General features: G+C 42.1%; 1 protein-coding gene across 4 annotated transcripts in view; it reads left to right on the forward strand.

The window, feature by feature from the left end:
• mgl (low-density lipoprotein receptor-related protein megalin) overlaps positions 1–14,909 on the forward strand; it is a 190,113-nt gene that overhangs the window by 97,227 nt on the left and 77,977 nt on the right. For 3 of the 4 annotated variants that reach the window (XM_084591382.1, XM_084591383.1, XM_084591384.1), the window contains 3 exons: positions 9,203–9,325; positions 10,282–10,416; positions 14,554–14,676. In XM_084591382.1, coding sequence (XP_084447508.1) covers positions 9,203–9,325; positions 10,282–10,416; positions 14,554–14,676 — 381 coding nt within the window. The remainder of the gene's footprint in view (positions 1–9,202; positions 9,326–10,281; positions 10,417–14,553; positions 14,677–14,909) is intronic. The other variant, XM_084591385.1, reaches the window with a different exon arrangement.

Consider the following 14,909-nt stretch of genomic DNA (forward strand, 5'->3'; position numbering starts at 1 on the left):
CATTTTTTTTTTTTTTTCTGGAGCGTACGTGCTACTTGAAGAAAAGAAGCCAGAAAAGGAAAACTGAGCAGTGAAACTTTTGCCTTGCTGGCGTTATGCGTATCGTGGAGCGGGCCGGGCCTGCAAGTAGCCAAGCGCGTTGGCTTCGCCGCTTTCTTTAATCGGTGTAGGGCACCATAAGGCTTTATGTGCATTGATTGGGACCCGACTGTTCTAGCCGCTGCTTAAATGCACAGCCTACTTTCTTTCCTACGAGGAAATTGACTGCTCTTTCTCGATCCGAGAGAGCGTTACCTAGCTTGGTCATCTTGGTTTTTGCTTTATATCTCAATCACTGCTGCACATTGATATCCATTGGGAATGCTTTTGGTCTTAATTTGGCGCAATGTTAGCGCTGCAACGTCTTTTACTTTTACATTGGTAGAGATCAAAACTTCAAGCTGGTGCAAAAAACAGTGCACCTTTTCTAAAAAGCAAATATCACGAAACTGAATCTATAATGAACGGAATAAAAATGCTTTCCACTCGCTTGCTGTGCCTTTGAATCCCGCAAGCTTGTCGCGTAGTCTGAGGTGCTGCCATTCTAACTACACAAATGTCGTCAGTGAAGACAATCTTCAGACAGCACAATAAACGGCAAAGAACTGCGCACGGTAGCAGACGACCACACAAACTTTCGCGGACGCCGGAGCTAGAGGCATCGATGGTATAGTCTGCGTCGTAGTTCTCTTTAGTTTCTATTCCATGACGTTTGAAAACTGCTTTTTGAATGTAAGGCTTCTAGCCTGATTAGTAGCAACCGTATTATTAGTCAGAAAATTTTGGCGCATGCGGCAACATGTCGCGCTACACGAAAAGCTTTGGGACTCAGAGAAGCACCCAGCGAACGGTGAGTCTTTTAAATATATGTCCGGATTCACAACGCGCACTTGGCAGGTCATTTTACAAATACATTTTCTCCTAAGCGCCATACCATACACTATTCGAGTCAGAGGCCAACTTTTAAAGGCCAGATATGCGGATGATACCATTTTAATGGCAGAAAGTGAAGTGGAACTCAATAGTCTTCTGATGCGCGTACAAGAAGAGAGTGCGAAGTTTGGGCTTAAACTGAACATTAAAAAGACAAAGATCATGGCGTCTTGCCCTATCAAGTCCTGGAGCATCAAGGGACAAGAAGTGGAAGCTGTGACAGATTTTCCCTTCTTGGGCTCCAAGATTACCTCGGAAGGAGACTGCAGCCATGAAATTAGGAGACGCCTGCTTCTGGGAAAGAGAGCCATGGCTAGCCTTGACCGCCTAGTAAAGAGCAGAGGCATTAGTCTGCCAACCAAGATCCGTATAACTCGTGCTATGGTCTTTCCAGTTGTGATGTATGGATGCGAGAGTTGGACTGTGAAGAAGGCTGACCGCCGAAGAATTGACGCGTTTGAATTGTGGTGCTGGCGAAGACTCTTGAGAGTTCCTTGGACTGCCAGAAGATCAAATCAGTCGATATTGTCGACCATAAACCCTGACTGCTCATTGGAGGGTCAAATTCTAAAGTTAAAGCTCAGCTACTTTGGTCATCTGATGAGAAGAGAGGAGTCGCTGGAGAAAGATTTGATGTTGGGAAAGGTTGAGGGTCACCGGAGAAGGGGTAGGCAGCGAACGCGATGGTTAGATGGCATCCTCGAGGCACTGCAGATGAAGTTATGTGATGTTAGGAAGATAGTGAGAGACCGGTAAGCGTGGCGTGACATGGTCTATAGGGTCACGAAGAGTCGGACACGACTGAACTGAACTGAACTCGCCTCCATTGGTGCCCTGTAGAACGAGGAAAACTTTTTGTTCTCCCACCTAAACCTTTATAGTTCAAATTTCGCACAGAAATGGCGTTTCGTTGTCAGAATTGTTTTTTTAATGTCGAATTCTCATAGTGTTTAGCGATGGCGAAGAAAAACAAGCCAGCGATGGCAGCAGTGGCGTCGCTCTCAAACTTCCTCGACCAACAACAAAATGCACTAGTAAAGAAATCTAATCGCTTCAAAGGCCGCATCTGCCGCCTGACACTCGTGCAATCCGTTCACTGTTGGATGCATGCTATGGAAGACAATCGCCGTGCCAGCGACTACGTATGCAGACGACTGGCCTACCCCAGAGAAAAAATAAAAATGCCTGGAGCGTCATCAAAATGAACTAGGCCGCTGGCTACTTCGGGACAGCATGGCTGCCGCAAACGCTGCAGTAAGCGGGGAAATGGGCCGAATCACGCCCCAATCACGTCACAAAAACCGCGTCACAAACCGATCGGCTAGCCGCGCTCCTATTGGTCTATTCTGACCGCCGGATCTGTCTACCAATATGATTGGGGCTGATTGACAAGGTAAAAAAACAGCGCAACAGACGTGGACGTAGGTGAAGAACAGACAGGACGGGCGCTGAACTCACAACTGAAGTTTATTGAAAAAAAAAAAAAAAACACAGATATATAACCTAGCCAAGCAGCACCAAACCGCACATTAAACAAGAAAATCATGATAACCCCACACACACACACACACCACGTTCAAGAAACTCAACCTCATTATCTGTTAAAGCGATTGACGGTTCACTAACGCATTTTGCACCCAGTCGAATGATATCCCTGGCCTCAATGATTTCCCGGTTAATCTGTGCCGGATGGGAATCCAAAATAACTGTCTGTGTTAGGGAAGGATGGCAGCCGTCACATCCCTTACAGTGTACAGCCAGATTAGATCCTCTACCAATCTCTAATGATCTCTCGTGCTCTCGTAACCGGACATTGGTAAATTTTACCATGTCACCATACCAACTCGCCCAGATGTCTCTTCTATTACTGATTGACAAGTTTGTGACTCTTTTTGTGATGTGATCGGAACGTAATTCGGCCCCTCATCGTGCTAGAAAAATTATAAGGGGATGCTAAGGACTTCTACTTGATAAATGCATAACCACTTGATGACCAAACCAGTTGAAAGGATGCAGTGGCAAAACTAAGTTTGACATAGCAGCCATATAGATAATTAAATTAAGAGGTAAAGTAAAACAATGGTTTTGAAACGAGAAAGACGACAATTGCAGATAGCTTTCATTGGCTGCTTGTAAATGGCTCTAAAAATGCGCCAAATTTTGGGTAATACCTGTTAGGAAACTGCGAAGCCAGTTTTATTATGCTCATTAGGGGTGCTTATAGTTGCTATATAGGGTATTTCCTATATAGTATCTCTCAGAGCTTTTGGATCATACCAGTTGCGAAACTTTTCTTCAAAAAGTGAATAGTTAATTGTCGCGCCATATAGAAGTGGCCAATAGAAGCTTTCTGCTTTTGCTGCCATTGAATTTTGGAAATCACATTTTTCTCTCTTCTTTTCCACCTTAATTACTATATGGCTGTTATCTTAAAGAATTTTCGATACTGCAAATCTTCAACTACTTTTATTTTCCATGGTGATTGTGCATTTATCAACAATCTGAAAGTTTGCAATTTAGATGCAGTTTCATTTAGTGGCCGCGGGCGCCGTATCTATTCGTATACACCCAATTTTGACCAATCAAAACCGCCGTTTTTTGATACATGGGCCCTATGGGAAGTTTTGCAACTGGTAGTATTGAAGAGCTCTGGTAACTTTAGGTGCTTTTAAGGCTCATCTAATTTTTTAAAGGTAACTACAAACACACGAGCGCCCCTATAGGAGGGGCAGCGGTAGCAGACGACGCGCCGCTCTCTTTCGTGCATACCGCGTACTCATGAAGCCGCGCTCGGTGCACACATAAACCGGTTAATTCAACAGATTAGTGTCCTATGCTGCTCAGGAAATTTCAAAAGACTTACACATGCCTGCGCCACATAAACGTCGAAATAAAGGGTGCGTTAAACGAGCCAGCTCATTCTTCTGAACCATTCGCCTCAGTACAGCGGCTAGAAAATTGCTAATTGTGCTCTGAAATTAATAGCAAACAAATAGAAGCGATATTTCAGTAAACGTATTGGGCTGGTTTCCTAACTAAAAAATAAGTAGTTCCCGAGTGTTCTGCAAATTTTGGGAACGTCGTTGCGCACAGAGCTATAATGCAATGGGCGTCATTGCGCTTGCAACCGTTCGGCAGTACTCCCTTTTACACTTTCCTGGCTCGAGTTTATTTCGTTCACACAGTATTCCTATAGCTTTATTTTGGCCTCTATCATAGCCTGTGTCGCTTTGGGACGTTAAACCCCACAAACCACCACAGCTTTATTTCGGGGAAAAAGTCGGTTTCCCTGCAACTGTGCATTACGAACCCATGCATACCTTCAAAAAAAAAAAAAAAAAAATCCAGTATGAAGCGATAACAGTCAATGAATTGTGTTTCCTCACTCTTCTATTCTTTATTTGCTTTATATATTTTGTTTTCTTATAGCCTACCGGCGATGTCACCAATAAGCTCGAATGGCGCTTCTTGAAACTTGATGCGTCCCTGTGCGCGCGTTCAGCGGAACGCGTTGTTTGCATTCGATGCAACGCCGGGGGACTATTCCGTTAAACACAGGGCCGTTTTTATTCTTCATTTATTTATGGTTTATATTCTTTTTTACCTCCCAGACATCGATACTTAGCATAAGCAAACGTTGACTTTCCATTCTGAGCATTTTGACTCATTTTTACTCTTTAGCCAATGTTTCCTTTTTCAATTATATCAGTTAACTGATCAATCGCACACACTTTATTTTCATAATAAGCATCACCAAGCATTGGCTTTTCATGCTGAGGATTTTGACACTTTTTATGGCACCTTTTTAATTTTATTATTTTATTTGATCAATAACACTCAAAATTTCCTTGATTAGCATCAGCCAGCACTCGATTTTCATTCTGAGCATTCTGGCACCTTTGAAGCTCACTTTTTCATTTTTTTTTTCAATTACTTCAATGAATTTATGAAATGAACGCTGGAAATTCAATTACCATCATCAAGCAATGGCATTTCGTTCTGACACCTTTGAAACCCCCTTTTTTCCTTTATTTTTATTTAATCAATAACTGATTTCTTTAATTCGACATTGCGTACCACACAGACCTACAAATTGTCATAAGATTTTTGTTACGCAGTCCTCAATTATTTCCGAGACTGTGCCGATAACTACTACTACTACGATGCCGACCGCTTTTCTGCTGTGGGAGCTGTATAAGGCATCGAGAGATATAGTCGCATGTCACGTGTACACTGCAAAATTTGAGTTCAGACACGTACTTCTTTGCGTGTACAAGAGTAGTCAAAAGTTCCCAGGCCACAGGGTCTGTTTCTGAGCAGTATAGTCAGACAGCTACGACGACCCCGAATCTCAAAATACCCGTGGAGGGTAGAATAAACATCATTCTAACCTCCTAAATAGATCTCACGTGCCAGAATATGCTGGTCAGAAGCAAAACATGCGGCCTGGGAACTTTGACTACCCCTGTACATTCCTAAAGCAGCGATTGAGGCATGTGAAGTACTTTTTGCTTGCCTAATCGGCCAATATAACGCTCTCAAGCGCAGACCGTCGTGCATTTACACTGCTGGACCCTTTGGGCGCAGCTTGGTGGCGAAGAGATCACGTGCTGCTAACCGGCCTATCGCAGGGAGGCGCGGCTAGATCAAGACCTTTCGCTACTTTAAAAAAAAAAAAAAAAGTTGTTTAGTTTTTGGTTGAACCTGGAGTTACGCGAGAGCTATCTGCATGGCTACGCTTAGGTTCGGCTTGAAAGTGAAAACGTGGCTTTTGCACATGGTAGTTCACTGTAGGGTTTGAGCTTTATTTATGCCATAGGGGGCACTTTTGACCACTAGTGCAATGAGGCGAAAGCCTCTATCGCGATGTGGTCCGAAGCCCTCCACTGCGGCATCTCTTTCTGTTTTCACTCCCACCTTCGCGATGACGCGATAGCGTAAGCTACCAGCCAACATATAAAGTCGAGTCGTATGAACGTTCCTGCGTGACCTAGGGATAACGTCTCTGCTCAGGCTGGGCGAGACAGTCCTGGGCCCGTATTCCGAGTTTGCGTTATCGAAAGTGTCGCCATCTCCCCGACCTCGAGTCATCTGATTGGTGGAAACGCCGAAACATCGTGTTGCCACCTCTTCCGGTTCCGTAGTGGCAACACCCGGTTCCGGCGTTTCGACCAGTCAGATGCCTCGAGGTCACGTGAGCTAGCGACACTTCGATACCGACCACGGTGCTTACACCGTGATACCGACGCAAACTCGGAATACGGGACCTGCACTCAACTTTTACTTGGGAAATACCCACCCCACTATTGTGAACGAATTTCTGCACAGTTTCTCGGTAATCCCTCCCGTCAAAAGTATTTCTCCTGGCGACCGCAAGAAAAGGTCGAGTGAAAACTTTTATATAAACCCAGAAAATTGAGGGAAAGTAGTTCCCGTAACACTATCGCTGGAGGGATGCAAATATGAAAACTACGAAGAAAGTATGTCGTCTTTGTACACAATGTCCATTGAAATGGAGACAGCAGACCGGTGAAGCAGTTTCATTCTCAAGGCTGTAGGCGAGATGAAATTGTGAGGGCAGTAGTGACCCCCCTCCTCCTCCCCCCCCCCCCCCCCCCCTTTTTTTTTTTTTTTGTCTATTTCTACCACGCACGTCAGTTGGAGTGTGAGGCATAGCGTGACTATGGCTCCTTTTTTTGGTTGGCAAAGACTTCATGAAATGACGTACATCACCATGGTTTATTTTTCACGGACACTTGGAATATACCATGGTTTTAGGACATTCCTTGGCAATTCGCCTGGGAACGCATCTACCTTTCCACGCAAGAAAAACGCCTGCAGTATTCCAGGCAAATAACCTCTCCATGTTGCTCGGTTCGATAATAGTTTGATACCTTCAGTCTCCATTTAAAAAGCGACTACAGACGACTAGAGACAGCAGTCGACCGCTTGATCGTTTCTGCTGTTTTCGACATCTGCAATCTTGTTTACTTTTGTTTGCCAGCGCTTTCGGTCAGTCAGTTGATGGCGTGGAGCGCGAAGATAATACGTACTGATTTTATGCTTTCATATCAGTTCTGGTGTTCTACAGACAACAAATTTTTTTACCTCTGCTGTGTAGGACAACATACTGCGCATGCGACGCTGACCCGCCACATTCTATTTGGTTAGGTCAGAGAAAGTGTTCTGACTTTGAACGTTGACTCGATCTGTCTTAATCGCCTACATTTTGTGACACCAGTGCATGGATCTGTGCCTATCCGTGCCACGTTGATGACTACAGCGTGTGTAGGAACAAGGAGGCTGAATTAGTCGGTGTTGCGAGCAGGCCTATTTTAAACCCGCCGCGATGGTGCAGCGCGCTCGACTACTATGCCAAAGGGGATCGAATCCCGGCCGCGGCCGCGCTTTTCGATGGAGGCGAAAAGCAAGGCGCCCGTGTGCTGTGCTAATTGTCAGTGTACGTTAAAGAACTCCAGGTGGTCGAAATTTCCGGAATCCTCCCTTACAGCCCGAGTCGCTTTGGGACGTTAGACCATCGAAATCAAACCAAACCTTAATTAGTTACCATCACTAGGGGATGTGGTACAATAATATTTTTTTGAGTGCGCGAATATTGGAAATTTCGAATACGAGTAGAATGTGTCTGTTATTCTATTCGTATTCGAAATTTTTTCGAATACACCACAGCCTCCCCGCACTGCGCGCTTCGCCGCAATGCTTCAACTCACGGGCTGTGCAGTGAAGCATTCTCAAAAAACGTGACGGGGCCGTTTTGTGAAGACTGAAGAGGGGCCTTCCCCTTTGTGAAGAGGACCTTCCCGACACTACGTGCAGCGCTTTAAGAAACCGGGAAAAAATGTCGTTCTTACTTTGATTTCACGTCATAATGCAGACATCTATCATACAGGTGTTCATCAGATTAAATTACTGCAGATGGTTTTTGGCACTTTTTCAGGCCTGTTTGGTAATTCGAGCTTTCGGTTAATTCGGGCGTATTTTTTTAGTTCCTTGAAGGCCAAATTAACAAGCTTACTGTATTCAGCAGCGATATGACAGCTGCACCTAGGTTTGTGCAGGTGCTTCCTGTGCAAAAACTGGTATATGGAATCTTTTGTAATATTTATGTTGAACTTTTCAGTAGGTATACAGTTCTGTGCAATTCTATTTTAATGTATTTGCAAATATCATGTGAATTTTTAAATAAACAAGACTAACAGTGGTTGCTATTTTTAACTTTATTATTATTATTATTTTTTTTTTTTTCACTTATCAGATGGTTCAATATTCAATTTGATATTTGAAGGCATTTTTTTTTTCGTATTCGCATTTGATTCTTATTTGAAAATTTCAATACTCACACACCCCTAGTTATGTTCCTTTCTGCTTGAAAAGTGCAGATCATTACTGACGCTTGGATCACCACATATGTTTCGATTAATCATTCAAGCCAACACAGGGCCAGTATGTGCCTCTAGCATTTATAATAAAGCCTCGATATAGTCTCGAAGTGAGAAGCCACCCACCATGATTGCTCTATCAATTGTGTAGCAGAGGAGAAGTGCCTGAGGCCACACACGATTTTGTGGTTGCCGATTGTAATTGAGATAAAGATTGAGCACAGCAAAGACTTCTCTAATAACTAGCGCTATCTGAGTATGGGAGTTCTCTATTCTGATTTATAGGCAAATGCGGGTCAGGTACAAGTTGCGAACGATATCTAGTACACAGTGTGCAATATTCATGCAAGGTTTTTCAAACTTTCTAGGCCTGATTCAAAGAAAATGCACATGCATTATTGCAGATCTATGCTCTGTGTAATGACTAATGGGCTCGAATAAGTGTTGCTGGCATATTTATAGTTTTGGTGCCACTTTTTCTATACGTGTGAAATTAACTAACTAAAGAAATTTAATGCAAATAAGTGTTGAAGTGTAGGTTGAAACTATGGCATGCTGTTTCACATACAGCAGTTTGTAATCAAATACATTTGCTAAATGTGTACACCAGTCCTGTCATTATATTGACCACTAAAAGAAATTGAAAAAGGTCCCCGCACCCTTCTCTTTTCTTTCACTGTTTCATTGTGCTTGTTAGTACAGTAAAGAGGGTCAGTATTACCTTCAAATACTTTTTCATTTGGTCACGCCACTGGATTAGTATTTTGTGATCTTTCAGCTGGTGCCGCACAGTGCTAGAGTGAAGACAGTGGTTCACTTTTATTTTTCAGAAGAAACAACAACATGTTCAACAGATAACTTCAGGTGCAGTAACGGCAGATGTATTCCTCTACGGTGGGTCTGTGATTACCAAAAGGACTGTGAAGAGGGCGAAGATGAACATCAATCTTGTGGTAACTATTACTGAATTTTGCTTTATCTTTTCACACTGCATAAAGATGCTAATTTTATGCAGTAACTTTACATGTTCATAAGCTAAGTGACCGTGGGCTGATTAAACAAAAGAACTGGCACTGTGGAAAACTTTCTCCTCCTGGGAACTTCGATTCTCATGTCTGTAAAATGTAACTTTCTCCTCATATCACGTGCTGGCCATGCTGCAAAAGATCCTTATTACGCCATTTTGAAACAGTCCTTGCTTTCACCATTGAGAAGCGATGTGGAAGCTGCTCAATATTAGTGATTAGACTTCTGTAAGCATATCTTTGTGCAAATGCGTAAAATGATGGCCCTTCTATACGGTTTGCGCATAAATAACTTCAGTCCAAGCAAGGCACCGATCACTCCGTTTATTATGACACTTTAGCTGCCCATGGCTGTTTTGGGGCAGAGGCTGATAAAAGTTCAGTTTTAAAGTTTGTTTCCATTTGTAAAATATTTCATCATGGCGATGAACCTTGCATAGTTCTGGTGCAGCAGGCTGGAGCAAGTGGCGATTAGCGGATTCAGCATTCACCGCGATCTCATAGTCGCCAACATGGCGGCCGGCTATGGGTTTTAAAGTTGGTTATGAGCACTTTGCATATGCCCAATTATTTTAGCGATTTTTTCCATGATGTCAGTCACTGTTTTATGAGTGCATGAACTTACCTTTGGCATGCTTTACTTGTTATAAATTGAGATGAACAGCAGAAATTCTATTATGTTTTGCCAAGCTTTTTTGTCAAACAAGTTAGTAATATAGAACGCTGAATTTGTATTTCTCGTGCTTGGCAAAGATACCAGCTTTGTGCAGCTTTAAAGTACATTTTTTCAGGGTTTATTTTTTTTTTTTGTACTTTACTGCACTTTCTGCAGTTGCTCTTGGTTATCTCTATATGGATTTTCCGTTTTCATTGTTTATCTGCAGCTCCTCCACAGTGTAATTCAAATCAATTTTCTTGTGGGCAGTATGTGTTTAATCAATCCTACTGCATACCAAAGCACTGGAGATGTGACCAAGTTGTAGACTGTGTGGATGGAACGGATGAAAGTGGTGACTGTAGTAAGTGCCCAATTCCTTTGTAGTTCATCCAACCCTTATTACATAAATGTGGATTCATTCAGCTGCGTTTTAAATGATAAACCGGCTTTTGTAATCTTGAGACAGTGGTGGTTGTAGCAAGGTTTATTTGGATCTTTTTGATCATTATTTACTTCAAGGAAAGGAAAAAGAAACAGTGGAACAGTCTCTTTCTGTGTACTTGAATACAGTAAAACTTCGTAGATACGTTTTTTTTTTTTTTTTTTTTTTTAAATGTGGGAAAACATATTATTCAGGAAAACGTACGCTCCAAACTGCCTGATTTTGAAAATTTTATTTGTTAAATGAGGCACAGCCTCGTCCACTTCTAGGTATAATACAGCCGCCGATTTCAAAGCGCCACTGCGTCCAACCCGGCGGCGCAATAAAGCAAAATGGCAGGCCATGCTAAGACCATCTCTGAGTCGCTTTCTGCTTGTATCGCTTTGCTTTGTTAAGCGTCTGCGTCGGACGCAATGTTGATTTGAAAGACCGTGTTATAGCTAGAAGTAGATGAACCTGTGCAAAGGCATTTAGGATTGACACTTTTGCTGTGCAAAATTGTATATTAGCATTTACTAACATCAAGTACGAAAAGCTGCTTTTCTGGCTCTGGCAGAATTCAGTCCATATTTGCGTTTTCCTCAGCGCGGAAGAAATTTAGTAACAAATACGATTCGCAGACGGCAATGGCGAGCCGGGATCGCTTGCTTGCATGGTTGCTTCCGGATGGTTCGCCCCCCCCTTGCACCAATGATATCTGGAGAAGCCATCCCAATTGCTTACAGTCGTAGCGTTTTTGCTCATGCTGCATTCCCCAGACCCGGCCCGTTTATATTAAGCGCATAGTTTTAGTTATCAAACGGTTCACCCCCTATGCCCCCAAGGCAGCTCAAAGAATCCACAGCGTTTCTGTTTATGGAGTTGTTTCCGCGGTAACGGGCACCTTGTAAGTTGGCTAATTGGCTTTCTTTGATGCTTCGCCCCTTTACACCTAGGCACTGCAGGAAAGAAACTGTGGTGGGTGAGCGCCGCTGATCAGTTTTCCATGTCGCAAGTGCACGTTAACACAGACCCAATTGATCGCAAAACTTATTATACAACCACAATTCGTCGAGATTTCAAACATGGAAACCGGAAAATTCGGGAATGTATTAACTGGGAGGAAAATAAACACTATGGTGGATTTTTTATTGCCCGCGATTTTGGGTAAGAAACAGGAAAACATATGAATAGGGAACATATCAACGAGGTTCCAGTCTAATTTAGTAGGCTCCAGCATGTGGCCAGTTGTACCCATGGGCTTATCTTGCCAGAATCAAGAATTATGTGCTAACTTTATTCTGTATGGAGCAGTTTCACATTTAGTATTTGAAATAATGCCTTTTTTTCCAGGCAAAGTCCATAGCTGGTGCTTTTGTTTCCTCTGACTATCTTTGTCCTATAACCGTAGCTTTGCAGAACACTAGAGGTGCATGAATTTGAGTCATCTGCACACACAATCTTCCAAATAATAGAATTTGTAGTTGATTCACAGTGACGCCTTGTATAGTCGTCAGGATGTCTGCCTAAAGCATTCGAATGGGCGGCTTTTGGCTGAATGTGCGACGCCTACTGATAACGCCTGGTTTGAGATAGCCTGCAGATTAGCATGCATTGCTACACTGATTGCTCTGCCTGCTGCTTGTTGCCAGTGATGGTAATGAGATTAGTTCTATAGTTGTGCTCATCAGTTTGGGCTCTTCTTTTTTTTTTTTTTTTTTTTTGTGCAGTAGTACAGGTAATACTGTGGATATCTTCGAGTAAAATGGAAACATTATATGCGTAAAGACAGGTTAAAAATTCATGTCAAGACAAGTATGAATATGCTGGCATATCCCTTGATTACTAACATAGGTATTTTGTTTGCACGATAGCACCTTTTTGTGGTAGTGCATGAGTAACTACAGCTAACTTGTAAGAATAATGGGCAAATACATTCAAGAAAAGGATTATTTAAAGCCAATGTTATCACAGGCAGTGGCAGTGTTTGGAGCACTTGTGTAAACTGAAGCTAAATATTTGGAAAACTCATTACATATGGCTCATTTTGTAGATGCGTGGGTGTGTTGTTTTGCTTTCACCACCTTGTGTTTTGTCATTTCTTGTTTGTGAGGACATATGAGAGCACACAGTTTCTTCATTTAGTCAACAATTAGTAAAGTGCAAATTTTAACATGAGAATTTTGTTTGTATCAACACAGTTTATATACAGTATGGTACACTGTTAAAGAGAACATCCCATAGCATGGCCACAGCGCTCACCTAAGCGTCCCTTTTAATAACTGGCAAGGATTGGAAACAATAGGCGCATGTGCGGTGAATACAAAAGCTGGAGTCAGCTTTGCGTTGTCTGCTACGGCGCTCTCCCGGTGCTTGCGGGGCGGAGATGGAATCTAGAATGTGAAAGCTGAATGAAGATTATAAACTGCTTTTCACCTGCTGATATGTAAAAGACGAGTATTTTTCAAAATATATTTCTTTCATTACCTATTCTTCTGATGCAATTTTTCCGTGTTACAGAGGGCATGGAGGAGACATCTTCTTTTCGTCAACTTTGTGCTCTAAACAGATGACATTCTCCTGTTGTTGCAGTGAGATGATCATAATGGGAAAGGCTACGCAATCAACCCATCAGTCTTCTCCCGGCTTTGTTGCTTCGCGGTCACTCTCTGTCTGTACTGCTTCCATACGATAACATTTATTGCCTCATGCTCTCTGTGACCAGAAAACGCCCTTTATACCTGTTGATCATGCCCAGATAACGATAATGAAATCAATCACTGATACATAATTAAATTTAATTAGTCCTAAGTTATTCATTGTCATGGTTAGTCATAATTAGCTTATGACCATCACTATGACTAACCATGGCTATGGCTAAACATGACTATTACAAACAGACTATGAATAACTATTACAAGGATTATGAATATGATTAGTCATAATCATGACTAACCATGACTGAATAACCATTGTCATAGATAGGCATAGTCATGAGTAGTCACTTTGATGGTTAGTCAGTGATACTAATATTCATAGTCAGTCATGGTTATTCATAGCCAGTTTGTCATAGTCATAGCCATGGTTAGGCATAGTTTGTCATAATCATAGTCACAAATAATCAGTCATATTAATGGTTAGTCATAATTGCAGGGACAGTAATTGTTAGTCAGTTATGGTCGTAGACTAATTATGACTGACCATGACTGACCGTGACAATGGATAACTATGACTGACTATGACTAACCATACCTATGGCTAATTAAATCTTATCATAATTCTTACCAGTGATGCATTTCATTTTTATCAGTCAATGGGTTGTTGACAGGTATGAAGGACATTTTCTGGTCACACTTTGTGATCATATGAAGCATGAGGCAACAAATGCTATCGCATTAAAAAAATTGTGACTGAGTGTGACTGGGACTCAACAAAACACGAAGCTGGGAGAACACCTTGACGGGTGGCTTAGTCTGCCAATATAATCACCCCACTGCAGCAACAGGAGAATGTCAGAGCCGATGAGAAGTAGATGCCTCTTCCATCACCTTTGTAACACAAAAAAATTGCATCAAGAATCTCTAATGAAAGAAATTAATTTTAAAAGTACTTATCTTTTACATATCAAAGAGTAAAATGCAGCTTATAATTTGAGTTCAGTTTTCCCCATTCTAGATATTCCACCTCCACAAGGCTAGCGCCAGGAGAGTGTCATAGCAGATGACACAAAGCTGACTCCACTTATCGCACTCAATGCGCATGTGCTTGGTGTTTCCAACTCTTCGCGGTTATTTAAGGTGGAGCTTCGCAGAGCGCTTTGGCCACATTGCAAGCTGTTCCTTTTAAAAGTGGGCTGTACTGTGCATTAAATTGTCATTTTGGGTTTTAAAAAAATTGTAATCACAAGCACTGTTTTTGCCTGTTCAGCATGTGACATTAGTTGTTGTAAATAGCTATTCTGAAATGTATAGTGGCTATTTTTAGCGTCCTTTGTTAATAAGGGCTTATATGCTTTGTGACTGCTCTTTGGGGTTTTGTCAGACTTACTCACTTCATTCTTTTTTGTTTACTTTGCAGAATATCGTGTGTGTGAAGAAAGCGATCATAAGTGTGGCAGTGGTTTGTGTGTCCCAGCTTCCAAAAAGTGTGATGGCTACTATGACTGCAGGGATGAAAGTGATGAAGCCTCATGTACAACAAGTAATTACATTTTACTAGTTGGATGCAAATTGATATCTTGGTTTGCTTTATTTCTACACTCATGGCTACACAAAATGGTGGAGGGGAGACCTGAAAAAGGATTTCAAAGGCAACTTGACTGGCCCCAAGTTCTAATACATAAGCTGTAGCAGATTAGATAGTTTGATTGATTGATTGATTGACTGATTGAAAACTTTATTGCCATCGATATATGAGGTTCCCCTACTCCCCCA

Source organism: Amblyomma maculatum, chromosome 1 (genome assembly GCF_055883805.1).
Source record: "Amblyomma maculatum isolate TAMU_Amacu chromosome 1, ASM5588380v1, whole genome shotgun sequence".
In the NCBI taxonomy this organism is placed as follows: Eukaryota; Metazoa; Arthropoda; class Arachnida; order Ixodida; family Ixodidae; genus Amblyomma; species Amblyomma maculatum.